This window comes from Xiphophorus hellerii, chromosome 17 (genome assembly GCF_003331165.1).
Source record: "Xiphophorus hellerii strain 12219 chromosome 17, Xiphophorus_hellerii-4.1, whole genome shotgun sequence".
Lineage (NCBI taxonomy): Eukaryota > Metazoa > Chordata > Actinopteri > Cyprinodontiformes > Poeciliidae > Xiphophorus > Xiphophorus hellerii.
Genome location: NC_045688.1, coordinates 1,615,680 through 1,632,297, shown reverse-complemented (window position 1 = coordinate 1,632,297; position 16,618 = coordinate 1,615,680). Strand labels below are relative to the sequence as shown.

The following is a 16,618-nucleotide window of genomic DNA, read 5'->3' as shown; positions in this document are numbered from 1 at the left end:
CCATATATACTGGAGACCTTCTTTAAAAACACTTAAAGCTGCTTATTTTAATAGTTAATAAGACACCAGATATATTTTAATATTCATTAATATGCACAGTGGAAACTGTGTTAGCTCTACAGCAGAAGCTAACATCTACAGTTTCCATATTTCTGCTTTTTGAGGTTCAACCAATGAGAACCAAGGACAATGATTGGCGCTCCTGGATTGAGCCAATAGCAGCTCGACTTATTTCAGCTTCCCAAGCCGCTTTTCTCTCTGAACATTTTAGATATTCTCTAAGAAAAGTCAGGAAACTGGCAGATCTGTGAATATTTTGGATTTACGCTCCATGGAACAGGCGGGGATCCTCTGGCCTACTTCAAGCTGTCACACAGGTTCTGTATAAGTGATTTTTTGCAGCGTGTTATCCCAGACTCAACAACTGTATTTTTTGATCAATAATCATGACAAAGAAGTGAGCTGCTCAGGGTATTTTATTCCAGCGGTATTTCAGATGAAACATTTAGTACCAGGAGTCCATGATCCTCCTCATGCTCATGAACCTCATGCCTCCGTAGCCCATCTCCCTGAAGCTGCGGTACTCCCCGGGCCTCATGTACATCATCCTGCCTCTGTAGTGGGGGTACTCGTACATCAGCCAGTGGCCGTCCATCACGTGGCAGGACATGCAGTCGGACATGTGGTAGCGATCCATGAAGGAGTCGCAGTCGTCCATGCACTCATGCATATGGCCTCCGAAGTTCTCCCTCTCGTAGATCCTCATCCTGTAGGATCCCCGGTACTGTAAAACCAAGCAAACTCAGGTTGGGTTTGGACGGATCAGGGACAAACGCTGTGCAGAGAGGAGACTACGTACCATGGAGATCATGCGACAGGAGCGGATGCAGTTGTTCCAGCCCATCATGTTCATGTAGTCGCCGTACTCGCCCCGGCGGAAGAAGTACTGGTTCCCCATGTAGTTGGGCCGGTCGTAGACCATGAAGCAGCCGCTCTCCACCCTGCAGGAGTGGCACCGGCTCATGTAGGAGTGCATGTCGGCGCAGTCGCCCATGCACTCATAGGACCGGCCCATGAAGTTCCTGTCCTCGTAGAAGACGATCTGGAAAACAGAGAAACGCTTTACAGCCAAGCAGCAGGAAACGGTGAAATGAAACCAGAGGTTCTGGGTCTACCTTGCCCCTCATGTTCATGTCGGTGTTGCTCATGTTGGCTGCAGACGAGTGCTTGCTCTGGCTCTGGCTCTGGTTGTGCATTCCTACCTGGTTTAACCCTTTCCTTTTATACCTGAGCAGATGTAAAGAACCACTGACCCCCTCTACAGAACGCCACACTCAGCAAGCTTTTTTTGTCTTTTGGTGTTTAGAAAAGCCTTTCTGTCATTTTGACAACGTGTGAATGAACGAAGCCATGTGACTGGGAAAAGTTGTCAGTTCAGGACTGGGATGGAGAATGTTCCCTCAGTCGCTCCTAACCTGAGACTTTTCTGGTGACTTTGGGATACTTTTATTTTGAAATCACTCATTACTTAAATGTGTTATACAAATAAATTTAACTTAACTCATTTTATTAGTCTTGTTTATGTATCGCAGTAACTTTGATTATTTTCTTTACTCCTCCTTAAATAACATATCTTAAATAAAAAAGATATTTATGTCTTACTGTAAATAAAACTGGCATCACAAGGAATATCTTTTAGAGAAAAATTCAAATTGTTCTGTTTTACTTGTATTTTAATAACAATATGTTGGTCAGTAATCAGAGTAAAAATCTCAGCATAACATCTGTCTAACCTTCATACAATTACTGGTTTCTGTTTGAGAAACAACTTTGAAGAGGAAAAGAAAATGTTTTAATATAAATTCAGTCGCAAATGAAGTTTCAAAACGTAAATAATATCTGACATTTTTTATTCCACCCACAGCGCCGTACGGAGCAGAATCCTGGGAGTGGGATCACAACGTCACCGTGGGAATGCCAGGGGTTACGATATTCAATATAAGTTTCATTTCCGATTGAAATCAATAAAGTATTTTTGAAATGAATCTATAATCCAATAATCAAAGGTTGGGGAATCAATGCAGATCATGATCAGGTCCAAACTCTTTCTCCTTGCTTAACTGACATTACACAAAATATAGATGTTAAAAATCCCTGAAATAAACATTTTACAGAACATTTTAACAACAACTCTTTATTTATTATCAAATAAAATCTTCTTTATCATAAAGCACACCTGCTTAAAGTTGCTTTTAACTTATAATCACTGGAACCAAAATTATTGAAGATTTTGATCATTTCACTCAACAAAATGTAACGTCTGTTCCTGGTTTCTCAGTTGGTGACTGCATGATGTTTTTATTACTTTATTTTTGTGTTTCTATCATGTAAAGCACTTTGAACGGCCTTCATGCTGAAATGTGCTACACAAATAAACTGATAAAACAATTAATTTAAACTTTAAAATCCAGCAATATGCGTCCTGCGTGATGAAAAAGAAACCCTTCATTGGAGAGTAAAAACCCAGACAGACAGACAGACAGACAGACAGACAGACTTCTTAAAGCAACACTTCCATGTTGTGTGTTGCAGGTGGTTGGTTGCCAGGCCAGCACAGTAACAGCAACTTTTGCCAGTTCCTGCAACCTAAGCGGCTGCCAGTGAAACGGCGTAATGGTCCAGCTGCTGATCAGACACAGGACTTCTTCAGGACGGCTCCCAGACGCCGCGGCCATGTCAGCAACGCCGATGAAGGCCCGTCTGCCAGAGAGGAGGAGCTGGGCTGGACGGAGAGCCCGGCTGCTGCGGCGCTGCCAGGCTCCGGCTCTCCTTCACCGTCTGGCCAACTTCTCACGGCGAAGTCTCAGCAGCATTCCCAGATTTCCAGGTCCATCTGTTGCAGAAGGAAAATGGGAGAGATTCCTCATTTTTCCTTCCTCTGCAGGAAGACCAGAGGCAGGTGTCACCAAACGGTTCAATTCAATCCCCTTATTTATTCCTAAACAACCACTAGTGTCACCTTCCCAGGATTAATCCGTCTGAAATTAACTTTAACTGAAAAATGTTTATTTATTGCATTGCAAATAAATATTTTTCAATAACCTGTCATGAGTTTGTTCGTCTAAGCCGCTGTGGTGATAATAAAGTTGAGTGGTTGGACGTCAGAGAGCGTATTGGATGCTGCTGGTGGCTGAATCAAAAGGCATTGAGTTCCCTCAGCCTTTGTCTGCGTTGACACCCTAATCCGCCGCAGCAGCCATGCAGGTGTTGTGCAGCATTCAGACCTTTGAGGCGGCTTTCAGCGCACGCCGCAGCACCTCTGTATTCACCCTGATGTCTCTACAAGGAAACAGTGGATCAGTGTTTCATGGGCTCCACGTCAGCTGTCACGCAGCCGCTGTGAGGAGCACATTTACAGCACAAAGATCTCCTTAGACTGTCTTTGTGTCAGCATTGTGCCGCAGCCTCTTTCTTCTCCTCCATAATGACGACTGATTAAATCCCTGCTCGCTGTTTCCGAATGCTAGGTGTCAGTCGAGCGGGCCAGGTAAGCCTGAGAGGATGAGGGGATGACGGGAAGGTGGAGCCAGGAAGGAAGTTTTATCGTTGGGCTGAGGTGTCAGCGGCAGAGTGAAGGGATAATAAAATGGATCTGTTTATTCTATTATTCAGAGTGTATCTTATTGTGGCGGTGACACGCTCAGAATGCGTGTCAGCCTCTGGTTTGACTTTTTGTGTTTTGGATTTCTGCAGGAGCTTACCAGACCCATGTGTTTACCTTTCCCCAGAAAGAAGCACGTTGAATACCTGTGTGTCGCCGATGAGGGTTATTAAATTTGACGAGTTAAAAAATGTCTTAACGGTTTATCTCACCTTTATGTCGTCCCTATTGGTATCTACCTAGAAGCAGGCGCTCTCCTTTCAACGCCAATGGCAGCGGCGAAGATAAACAGGCCATGTTTGCCTCTTTTATGACTCTGTGCCGTAGTCTCTGATAATAGCCAGAGAGGAATCCAGAGCCACAACAACAGGGAAGCATGTTCTGATGACTGTTGGGATGTCGGCATTTCCTCCTTTCTTCTGTCAGACGACGGATGTTTGCAGGTTTTGATCTGACACTTGGTGGAATCAAAGGAACATGCAAAGGAAAGTAAACAGCTTTTATATATCAGTTTCCAAGGAAACACACCCATGATTTCATTCTTCTGTTCATCTCAGAGAAATGGAGGAATCTAAAAAAGTTCACATGTTTCGGGAAGATTCACCAACCTGCAGTTTATCAACAGTTTACACCAGGAAATGGAAACGGGACGAGAACTTCGCATGTTCTCATCTTCAATCAGATTGTAAAAGGTGCTAACATGCTAAGGATGTGTTTGAGCCTTTTTACTCAGCAGGGATGCATGTAAAAGTTGCAGCATAATGACACTGGAGTTATTCATATGTTAGATTGGCCTAGTCAAAGTCCTTAACTAAATCAGAGAATCCGTTGGCAATCTTTGTGAAAAATCTAGCAGAGTTTAATGTGTGTGAACTCCTTTTTTAGGTGCTGCATGTGGATAAATTCACCTTGAACTGTTTGTTTCAGATTAATGAGTTTGAAAATAGTTTTGCAGTAAGAAAAGTTGGAGTCAACAGGACGACTGTGACTTAGCATGCAAAGTTTTTGTTATTCAGAGCTAAACCCAAGGACATTTCGTCTGTTAGTCAAAGTTAGCCTGAGAGAGAGAGAGAGAGATCTGTGCTGTGTCAGCAGTGTGCTTAAACCAACTCCAAAGATTAATCACAGGAAAACACATACAGCACACACACACACTCACATGCACACACACACACCAACAGGCGTGCACACACTCAGCCGGATACCCACAGTTGTATATCTCGCATTCCCAGCAGTTCAAAGTGTGGTTGGTTTGAAACAGATTAAAAACTGTCTATGAAGTGATGCATTGCAATTGTCATAGCAAGGGTGGGAGAGATCTTTTTTGCATAAAAATCCCCTCTTTCTTCCCACCGCTATCAGCAAAGAGATGGAGAACTCACTAATCCTGCTGTGGTCGCATTTGCATCGGTGGCAAATAAACAAAAGCGCACCATTTTTCATCTCCAGCTTCTATATTAAAAGGAGATGATGGGAGGGGAGGGGAGCAGAGGGAGGAATGAGAATGAGGGGAGAAGGGCACCCAGGCAGACCCTTTGGTGTCACAGATATGCCTGCTGATGTTTGGGTTTGGTAAATGGAAACTCCTGCAGCCTGTTTGCACCATCCATCTTTCCGTTCCCTCGCCACGTGCAGATCTGCGTGGTGGCGAGGTTGACGAGGACCTCGGCATGCCACATCACAGAAAACCCAAAGTTCTCAATCTGCATCAACATGGCATCTGCAATGAAGTACGTCTAACTGGAAATGGTGAAGGCAACCAGTACAGACTGGGATTGTACCTGACAGCTCTCGCTTTCATGAGACTGATGATGAAGACAGAAACTGAGCGTGGACCACAACCTTCTGGCTGGGACGCCCCCTGAAGGGTCTGAAGATGAATCTAAAAACATGATTATCACAAAGTTATGATGCCTCTTACCAATCAGTAACATACAGTTTCCTGCTTTGTGTTTTTGTGGCTTTTGTTTTAGGGTTAAATGCTCACGTTGTTTTCTCACCTGTTAATGCTGACATACTCTGGCCTCTGAATTCCAACTGTTTGGTTTATTTAGTCAGATTTGAGCGCAGTATTTCATAAGAAGGTGGGAATATGTGGTGAGGTCCTTCAGTGGTTCTGTCATAAAGTTGCATTCACACCAGTCCTGTTTAATCCGGTTCAATCCAAACCAAGTCCGGTTTGTTTGGGGCGGTGTGAATGTGCAATCAGACCTCGGTCTGGGTTCGGTTGAAGTGAACTCTGGCTCACTTTGAATTCACATGTGAATGTCAAGCAGACTGGAGACCGCTCCAGAAGCAGGAAGTGGGCTGCAGCGCAAGGCATTCTGGGTAAATACAACCTAAACAAACGTTAGCAAATCTAATGCTAGCAGGAAACAACACAAAGTCCTACAGCTGCTAAAATCTGACGCCAAACCCATTTGGGTTTCCATTTGGTGAAGAATGAAGTTCAGTGCTTTTGACTGCTGTGTTGTTTATACATTAAGAACATTATAACGTCTTCTAGGCAGCCGGTTTCTGCGTATGGTATCCCTGGAATGTCGAGGCAGGACAAGAAGAAATAAAAGTTTCGTTTTCAGCCCACTAAAGTTAGCAGTTCTGAAAATATTCAATTTTTTCTACCTGGTATTCTCTTCAAATATTTCTGTGTGATGTTATACAATAAGATCCAAGTTTAGTCATTGCCAAATTTTAATCAGAAGGAAAATGTGAACATCGGTTTTCACAGCTTTATTTCAGGATAATGATTGGGAGACTCTTCCTACCAGCCCAGCATCGCTCTGCAGGGAGAACAAACTCCAACACTCTGGGCCTGCAGTCGGTTTCCTCCACTTCATTCTGCAGCTGGAAGAGATTCAGAGGAGCATCCTTCTTATCTGTGTGTGTATGCTTGTGTACAGTGAAAGGCTAATCTAATCACCACACACTCACTGCTTCCTCCAGGTGTATTACTGTACCAGGAGTGTAATGCAGAGAGAGGGAGGAGGAGCGAGATAAGTAATATTGATCTGATGTGGTGATTGTCACTCTGTTGCCTGCCTTGAATAGCTAATCTCTTTACACACGGGTCAGGGAGAAGAAAGGCAGCAGGGCTGCAGGTTTAGCCGCAGCTAATCGACAGATTGTTCTCGGTGTGGGGCGATCAAACAGCGGCTGATAACGCTGGATGTGAAATTGTGTCTCCTAGCTGCTGATGCTGAGTTTGGTCACAAACTTCTGGGCTTCACCACGCAACTGATGTCGATTGTATCGACTTAGACATTTGCAAAGACTCTGAGTGTGTAAATCTTTAGCGTTGTGCAGAAGTCTCAGACTGAATCCAGGCGTGCATGTTTTCATTTTGGTTCACTATTATTAATTTGTCACATCATTGTGGAAGAACTGCAGCTTGCTATTCAATCTGATATCTGTTTCTGCAAGGCTCTCTCAAGGTCCCACCACAACATTTCAGTCTGGGTAAGGTCTGGTCTTTGACTAGGCCATTTCTGCTTTGGCACAAAGCAGAAATGGTTCAGAAATGGTTTCAAGAGGCACAACAATTCACTTTACTGCTGGTGTTAGGTCTATATTACTGATGTGCAGGTCCAATAAAAAATATAACTTATACAAGGACCTAGTGGCTGACTGATTTTATGTAAATATTAGTGATTAAAATAACATTTAAACCTTGATCTTTAATCTATTACTGGCTGTTAGGAAAATGTTCTCTGCTTTATTTTGACTCTTGTTCCTTTGTATGACTTTATATAATTTCTGTTGGTTCGAAAGTATCTCAGTTAAAATTATTTTGATTTAAAAATAATAATAATAATCGTGACGTCTAAATATGTCAATCAAAGCTATTATTAGCTGCGTCAGGAAATGCAGACTCCTGATTGGTGAGACGGAATAAGCCCCTCCCCCAACGACAAGCACTGAGCGGATGTGATGCTGCTGAAGAATGACAGATATTAGAGTTGTAAAATATTTATTATGGGGAAGTAAAGTCAGTTTACATGACTGAAGAGCTTCATATGGAGTAAGAAACACGACGTATTCAGTTCTTGACGACATTTTGGTGAGTTGACAGCAGCGTTCCGTTAAGCTAACGGCTAACTAGCATAATTAAAGATGCTACCGGCTAAAGCTAGCTGTAAAACTCCACAGTTCCTCTTATGTCGTCCTTAAAAATAATTTATTGGTAACTTTATCCCGTGCTGTTCTGTTATTTTAGTTTTTTTTAAAGACCTTTTTCATTGGTTTTGTTGAAATGCAGCAGAAACCGTGAACTGGTTCTACTGGACAAACGGACCGTTCAGACCAGCTGAGGTCAGCAGGGCAGCACTAACCAGGAACATGTGAAAAATATATACTTGGCAGACATAAAACCATTAAATTATGTTAATGGGAAACATCACAGTTGGGGAAACGTTTCTTCCTGACACCAGAATGATGGAGTAAATCTAACAGACGTTCCTCTCATTGATTTCTTTTGCAGTTTAGAAACATTTTTCATTATCAGAACAATTTGAAATGTGACTGAATTCCTATTGTTTGTTGCCCTCAAAGTGAGAGACTAAATTGACTTAATTACTTGATTTTAATGTATATTTTAAAGTTATTTTGACCCTTTTATGGGCATAAACATAATTACTCTGCTTAATTCAGGCTGGATTTTAAGGGTCCTGGAAACTGACTGGAACAGAGGATCCAACCTGGAGGACATCAGCTGGTCCTCCACAGGCGCTGAGGAGGATCGTCCAATCATCTTGAAGAATCCAGCGTTGTGGTAGGTCTGTTAAAACCCAGATCCTATAAACTGACTCATCGTAGCGCTAAATCGTCAACATAGCTCTGTACTGTTAGACTGAATTAATAAACGAGCAACACGTAGATATTAAAGGATCTAAACTGAAATTTAACAGTTTAAAGTGAAAGAATCAAACTAAGATTCCTGTGGTACTTCTTGTTTTAATTGACCTTTTGACCATATGCAGAGAAAGAAGGTTTTAAATGTCATCAGCTTTCAGAAAGAAAGTTTTCCTTGCCAGACTAAAGTCATGTTCTTTACTCTGTCAGCTCTTCTTAACTCAACCTAGAATAATGAGCATCATAACACTGATTAACCTGACGGGTGACTCCTCTGTAATCACTGAAAACACTTGTTGCTGCAGAAAGTAATAAAATAACTAAAGCAATAATGAAAATAAACAATGTGAATGCTAGCATTATTCAAAGATGCATTTAAACCTCAAATTAATCCATCTATGATCAATGTCAGTAAATATGAATCCTTTCTAATCATCATGAGAGTAATGCTGGTTAAAATCTGTTTAGTTTTGTTCTTTTATTTCATCCTACATGTTTAATTGTTTTTCCTGAGTTTTCTTTATTTCATATCTGTCTTCATAGTCCAGCTTTCACAAGATATTTTCTGCTCAGATTGTTTGTGTTGGATGAACCAATAAGTCGTCGTTTTCTGTTTTTTTTAATAAATAATTACGATTCCCTGGATGTTTGTGCTGCCCAGAGTTCTCCATATTTACATGTGAGCAGAGCTGCTGGGTTATGAAACTGTGTTGAGTTTTTATGCGACTTTTCCATGACATCAGCTCCAAAACTCTGATTTGATCATTTTCAACCACCTGGTCGCACGCTGACGATCATTCAAGCTTTTTGTGTCGTTTTGTGAAGATCCTGTTTCAGTATTTCCACAGAATATTTGTAGTATCTGTTCTGTAATATTATATAATATTATAATATCTGTTCTGTGAGGCTCACCAATCCCTCCCACAGCCTCACATGATGGAGCCACCGCCGTGCCTCACAGTGAGGGTGCCGTTCTCTGTCTTTATGGCCCAAAGCTGTTCATTCTCATTAAACCACAGGAGATTCCAACAGAAATGAATTTCGTTCTGCATGTTCTTCTTTTGGCTGTGGAGGAATGGCTCCTCCTTCTTCTGGCCTGTCAGTCCATGTTGGTTCAGTCCTGATCAACATGGAGGTGTAAATCTGAATTTGAAGAATGTTCTTATTTAGCAAACAGGAAAAAATCTCAAAGTGACTTAAAACATGAAATAAGTCAGATTTAGCATGTTTTTTCTATCTCTGCCTGTATGAGGGCTTACTGTATCAAACGCTCCTCTGGTTGGAGCTCCACCGTAGGCGAGCCGCCCCACCCCCCGTCCCCCGCCTGCCTTTCCCCTGACCTTGCAGCTTTATGATTGCAGTAATACGCTGCAGATGAAGAGGGGAGCAAATCCACCGAAGATAATAGACAAATCATCTCCAAGAGGTGCTGAAATAAAAATCCCCAGACAAACAGGCAGCCTGTGTGCTCTTGGACATCCCTTTAAGGGAACTCCAGTGTTGATAAGTAATTATCCCGGCCCAAAGGCATGATGGGATTCTCAGGCAGAGGAAACATCTGTGTGATATGTTTGCAGCATTGAGCAAATCTTTAAAGAACGGATTGCAGACGGAGAATCTGTGGATCAGTAATTAAATTAGTCATTGTATGTGCATGATTTTTAGAAATATGATAACCCTTGCATGTATGCGTTTAATGTCACTGGCGTTTATTCGAGTGGACCCTTAAAACCACTTAGCTGAGCTGAATCAGAGGATTTTCTGCTGGCCTCTCCCCCTCTGTGCTCGTCAGGAACAATCCACTTAAGAAACGCGACGCAGGAGGAGGAGGATGTTTAGACTGAAGATAGCTCCGATATCTAATACCTGTTTAAATGATGCTGTGAACATGTGAAGCTTATTAATTCTAGTTTAATTAATTTAAAATTAAAATGAGATGCACCACTAATAGTCCAGAGATCACAATTGTAACTGGTGATCAGCAGGTCAAATCCTGACAAATCAGATGGTTTTTGTTTTCTTTTTTACCACTTATTGACTGAATTGACCCTAATTAGAGCTCTCACCAGTTTGGTCTGTATTTCATCAGAGAAAGTGAATATATTGAGATGCTTTGTTACAGAAAAAGTTTAAATAAATACCTCTGTTGGACTGCAGGTCCCATTTTTCTCATCGTTTTGCTGGTTCTGCGACTTATTGTTTGGTCTGACGTGTTTCTTTTTCTCTTCCTGATGCATTTTTTAACTGTGACTCATAGTTTTTTTAAGTATGGTGTGTTTATAATCTTGATTAAAAACAGAAAACAACCAGAACCAGGAAAGTCCAAACTGCAAACCTCTGAAAAGATTTTCACACAGACGACGTGTTGAGACTGAATTAAATCTGAAAACCATTTTCTGCTGCATTCCAGGAAGGTTGAGAAGTGGCCTTTGACTAGGCCGTTGTGGTGCTGACTGTTGTAGTTTAGCCGTTTGGTTTCGTTGTTCTGTTTCAGATGATTTTTTTGTTTTGTTTCATCAACGTAGCAGCTGAACCTGCATGTCTTCGTCTCCTGCGCGGCGACATTCCCTGCTGCTGTGAGGAGTCAGGTGATAGTTGCTGTGGCAGGTAGGGTTGGGTCACCTGCGTACAGCTGCAGGAATGTGAGGCATGATCGGCGCTCCACTCCCAGGCTGCCACGCGTGTCCAAGCTGCTCTGCCGGTCGCCAGCTGCTGATTCACACTGATTCTTTTCTTTGATTAGTTTTCACTTTTCATGTTTCTGTTGGAAACGTGGAGCCTGATTGGCTGCCTCTGTTCTCACTGTGACAACTACACCTGTAGATAATGATCTACCTGAGCAAAAGTTAACATTATTGATCAAAGATAACAGAAACCAAATGTTGTTTTCTAACCAGATTGTCAGATTATTGTAGTGGTTTGCATTTTTGTAAGTTTGCCAATCCACACCCTGAACTGATTGTTGCTTCTTGGTGTAAAACGTAACATTAGCAGGTTGTTGGGTAAGTGGAAGCAATTATGGACTTAAGCTGTGAACAGGATTTATAGAAGCAGCGTTCAGGTGGAAACTGAACTCTGTCGGTGGCTACTAGGCTGTTAGCATCAATCTGATTGGTTTATGGGTTTTAAAGCTAACAGGTTTTGAACTTGAGTTCTGCATTTTGCAGAAGAGCGACAGCATTCACACCGGAGCAGAGCGCAGTGAACGCTGCGTGTGCATGCTTCGGTGCTCTGCAGGAACGTTGCTACTCAAATACACTCCTGATCAAAATCTTAAGACCAGTCAAAAAATTGCAAGAATTTGCATTTTGCACTATTGGATCTTAAGAAGGTTCTAAGTAGAGCTTCACAATGTTAAAAGAAGAAATCAGCGTAAGAGACAAAACCTTTTGAGCGGGGAATTAATTGAAAACTGCATTTATACTCAAACATGATTTTTTCAGCTGATCAAAAGTTTAAGACCATAGCTCAAAAAACCCCGAAAACCCCCCAAAACAGAAACAAAGTGTCAAAAAACAGGACTCAGTAATGAGTAGCTCCACCATTCTTGTTGATGACTTCAAACAATCGTTCAGGCATGCTTGATGCCAGTGTTTCCAGGAGGCTAGTGGGAATGTTGCTCCAAGTGTTGAAGATGGCTTCACGAAGGGCATCCACTGTCTGGAACTGATGTCCATTTTTGTAAACTTCCCTTGCCATCCATCCCCAAATGTTCTCAATTGGGTTTAGATCCGGGGAACATGCAGGATGGTCCAAAAGAGTGATGTTATTCTCCTGGAAGAACTCCTTTGTCAGGCGGGCATTGTGAACTGCAGCATTGTTCTGTTGAAAAACCCAATCATTACCACACAGACGAGGGCCCTCAGTCATGAGGGATGCCCGCTGCAACATCTCCACATAGCTGCTGTTTGACGCCCCTGCACAACCTGAAGCTCCATTGTTCCATTGAAGGAAAACGCACCCCAAATCATGATGGCGCCCCCACCACTGTGCCATGTAGAAAACATCTCAGGTGGGATCTCCCTGTCATGCCAGTAACGTTGGAAGCCATCAGGACCATCAAGGTTAAATTTTTTCTCATCAGAGAAGACAACTTTCTTCCACCTTTCAATGTCCCATGTTTGGTGCACCCTTGCAAAGTCCAAACGGGCAATTCTGTGGCGTTGAAGAAGACGTGGCCTTTGAAGACGTTTTTTGTTTCTGAAGCCCTTCTCTCGCAGATGCCGTCTGATGGTTATTGGGCTGCAGTCAGTACCAGTAATGGCCTTAATTTGGGTAGAGGATCGTCCCGTGTCTGGACGGACAGCCAATCGGATCCTGTGGCTCAGAGCTGGTGAAATTTTTTTGGGTCTACCACTTGTCTTTTTTGTTCCATAACCCTCAGGATCGTTTAAAAAATGCAAAATGACTGTCTTACTGCGTCCAACCTCAGCAGCGATGGCACGTTGTGAGAGGCCTTGCTTATGCAGCTCAACAATCCTACCACGTTCAAAGTCAGTGAGCTTTTTTGCTTTTGCCATCAGGAGGTCTTGACAGTGTAAAGACTTCACAGAAAATGACATGGAATCCAGATGTTTGCACAGCTTTTGGCTTTTAAAGACTATGGTCTTAAACTTTTGATCAGCTGAAGAAATCATGTTTGAGTGTAAATGCAGTTTTCAGACAATTCCCTGCTCAAATGTTCTTGTCTCTTGCACTGCTTTGTCCTTTTAACATTGTGAAGCTCTACTTAGAACCTTCTTAAGATTCAATGGTGCAAAATGCTAATTCTTGCAATTTTTGGACTGGTCTTAAGATTTTGATCTTAAACCCAGAGCGGCTTTCCTTCTGTAAAGTCTGGAGGTTTCCTCCTGCAGCTGAACCCGGTCAGCTGGGTCCAGGAAACTGTTTGGACCAAGAGCCTCCCTCCCTAAAGTAACAATAATGATGCATCTCTGCATGTAGAACAGCAACAGTATCGTTCAAAATCATTACTCAGATAAAACAGAGACATGCTTCAGTGATTTACGTTGGTCCAGTCTCTGAGTAGATACATTGTTCCAAAACACACAAAAATAATTTGTTTCCAACTAGGTGAGCAACTAAAGGCTTAAACTCTGAACTGGATTCATAATAACAGTAAAATACTCATGTGGATAGCAATTGGAGAATGAATGTTTATTTTATGAAAATGAAGTGAAGTAGTGGTTTAGATGGTGATCTGGGAACAGAAATGATTCGGTTTTAACAGTTTGACACAAAAACATCAGTATGTTGGTTAGATCAATGTTTCTGGATTGTTTTACTGTTTTTAAGATGTAAGACGGGAACAGCAGGGCGTCTGCAGCGGTGTTTTATGTTTTATCATGTTGTCAGAGGAAGGATTGTAACTGGATGAACTGGTCTGGGTTCATGTGTTCACTAACTGTCCTCTCCGCTACTCGCAAAGTGAAAGAATTCAAGGAGTTTGTTGTTCTGTCAGATTGTTGTTCTTGGTGCTGCCAGGTTATTAAAATACATGTCAACACTTTGGCAGAGATGTTCAGTAACCAAAGAACAAAACTCTTCGGAGAAAAAAAATGAAAAAAATCTTAAAATCTATTTTTGAGCATTTTGAATTGATTCAGAATTCCCTGAATAGGAATTGTGATTCTCTATAGAATCTGTTTTTTTTCTGCCCTTCTAACAAATGCTTTCCACACTTTTCAGATTTTCCATAAGATACATTTTTAAATCATACATTTTTCCTTCTACTTCACAATTATTTTACAGCTTTCCCATGAAATACATTAAAGTTTGTGGTTGGAACATTACAGATTATTAAATGTTTAAGGTTTATGAATATTTTCTGATGATGTAAAATCCTCAGACTGGGATTGAAGCAGTGCGAGTCTGACCTGACAGAGCTGCAGGTCAGAGGAAGAGGAGGAGGAGGAGGAAGGAGCGTTGGGCTCAGAGCAAGAAGTGGAAGACGGTGTCAGGACGGAGCGGCTAGAGAAAATAAACAGATGGAGCTTTGAGGATATTCTATCTGAAGCTTAGTCCTGTTGAGTATAAATATGGTGGCTGGTAAGCCATGTAAATAGGCCTGTGTTTACCTGTCTGCACAGCCCAAATTAATCACCCATGCCGCCACGAGCCGCGAGGAGCGCAGAGCAGGAGGGGTGAGGAGTGTAAACAGCACTAAAAGCTACTGGTTGGCACCGTCTTGTTTTGGTTAGGATACAGAGTGAGTGATTAGTTCTCTCTGCTGCGATGAAGGGTGGCAGCAGTGATGGAGCACCGCAGGGACAGGCTGGAGACCTTTCAGTTTCACACATTTACTGGGATTCTGCATTAACTTCAGCTATATAGAACAGTTTGGATATTTTAGTGGTTTGTCATTTTTTAAATCTGATGCTGCAGATAAAACTGGAGCTTTTCTCAGTCTGGTTTGCTTGATGGCAGCAAATCGGAGCCACTTTAAGTTGCTTCATGGCATTCAGATCATCAGATGAGCCTGACAGTGAGTTTACTCTGTAATCTCAGACAAACCTGGGCGTTAATTACTTCACATGCAGCAATAAAATAATTTACTAAATGAGGCATTTAGTTTATTTTCAGGCTGTTTCTAAAGATAAGTCGCATAAATGATCAGAATATTTGATCTGTTAAAAATGGCCCAGATTTCAGCTCCAGCTGCTTGATATTCAGTCACAATCATCATTACTAATTACACTTTTATTCTTATATATTCACCAAATAATGCATAAAACCCAAAAAGCATCGGGAACTGTTGCAAATAACCAAAAAATGAACCAAAACAACAAAAGTACCAGCATGGAATAAATAAGAAGTATATCTGTAACAGATTCATGCAGCGTCGCAGCAAAATGGTGGATTTTAAAATATGTGGGTTAGGTTACATCTTTGACAGTTACTTCCTGATGTTTGAATTTATTGTTTCTAGTTTTAGTTTTTCTGGTCTCAGATGTTTTAAGGAGAAGTGAATAAAACTGAATCCTTACAGCATGTTTGTGCTTTTTTTTCTCCTCTGTTGTGGATTTCTGCAGCGACATTAACTGCAAACATTAATATAATACTGGAATTGCAAAATATATATTAATAAAATATTCAAATGTTTTTTATTTTTATCCATATGTGAGAGTCTAAGGGACGGACTGGATGTGTTTAATGCTTCAGAAAGCACAAACAGCTCTGCAGTCTGTGATCATTCGCCGCTGCTGGACGACAGAACGATGCGACCTGCGCCTCCTGGCTGGGCTCAGACGCAGCCAGAGGAACGGCCTCGGGATTTCCAGATTCTCCTTTGTGATATGATCCTGATGCCGTTGCTTTCAGTTGTCAGAATCCATCCGGGATCAGAGGGGTTTTCAGGTGCAGCAGACGAGAGCAGAGCTGCGTCTGGATTAGCGGTCTGCAGGATCGGCTGAAAACCAGGCTGATTAAAATGCCGTTGCTCATACCTGGAACGATTAAAGACGTTTTTTAACCTTTTCTTCTAGAAGAGGGGGAATGGTTTAATTTAATGTATGCTTGGTGTCTAATCATAAGCTCTGGGTTTTAGGGACTATGCAAAGTGATTTTTCTGGTTTTTATGGCCCCCAGAGAGCCGTGTTGTTCAGGAAGTTTCACTTCCTCTGAACTTTGTGATGCGTTAAGAAAAACCTTGATGTGGAGGTTTCCATCCACTCATCAATTGGTCTCAATTGGTTTACTGCTTCTGTTGATTAATCTGAACAGTTTCCTTCCATCCTCTAACAATCAAACACAGATTCGGTGATTTTCTTAATATTTTATTTGAGCCATTAGGCCTGAGGCGCCCCCTAGCAGCAGGGAATGTAGTAAATGGTCTGAACTGGTTTAAAGAATCAATTTACTGTTTGACTTTTTGATTTTGTGTCTTTTTCTATATCAGAATAAGAAATAAACTTCTCTAGTAAGATGATTAAAACAAGTTTTCTTGATTCTGTTTTTGTTATCCATACATTAACCAGGATAACCTGAGAACAGCATCACTTCCTCCAATAAAATCAGTACAAACACAGTTTATACATGAACCAATATCAGCATACTGCATCTCCATGGAATAATTAGAGGCTCATCCAAATGACAGACATTATTTTCTAC

General features: G+C 41.7%; 1 protein-coding gene across 1 annotated transcript; it reads right to left on the bottom strand.

Annotated features, from left to right (window-relative positions):
* Positions 1–458: 458 nt before the first annotated feature.
* LOC116736521 (gamma-crystallin M2-like) lies at positions 459–1,282 on the bottom strand. Its single transcript, XM_032589001.1, has 3 exons — positions 1,176–1,282; positions 860–1,102; positions 459–784 (listed from the first exon to the last, which is right to left on the bottom strand). The coding sequence occupies exons 1-3, from the start codon at positions 1,254–1,256 to the stop codon at positions 506–508; spliced, it is 603 nt and encodes a 200-aa protein (XP_032444892.1). The 5' UTR covers positions 1,257–1,282; the 3' UTR covers positions 459–505.
* Positions 1,283–16,618: the final 15,336 nt, after the last annotated feature.

Coding starts and splice junctions, on each gene's coding strand:
- LOC116736521 (XM_032589001.1), bottom strand. CDS start 1,256: ATGCACAACCAGAGCCAGAGCCAGAGCAAGCACTCGTCTGCAGCCAAC. Junction 1,103..1,175: donor ACATGAACATGAGGGGCAAG/GTAGACCCAGAA, acceptor TCTGTTTTCCAG/ATCGTCTTCTACGAGGACAG. Junction 785..859: donor CCTGTCGCATGATCTCCATG/GTACGTAGTCTC, acceptor TTGGTTTTACAG/TACCGGGGATCCTACAGGAT.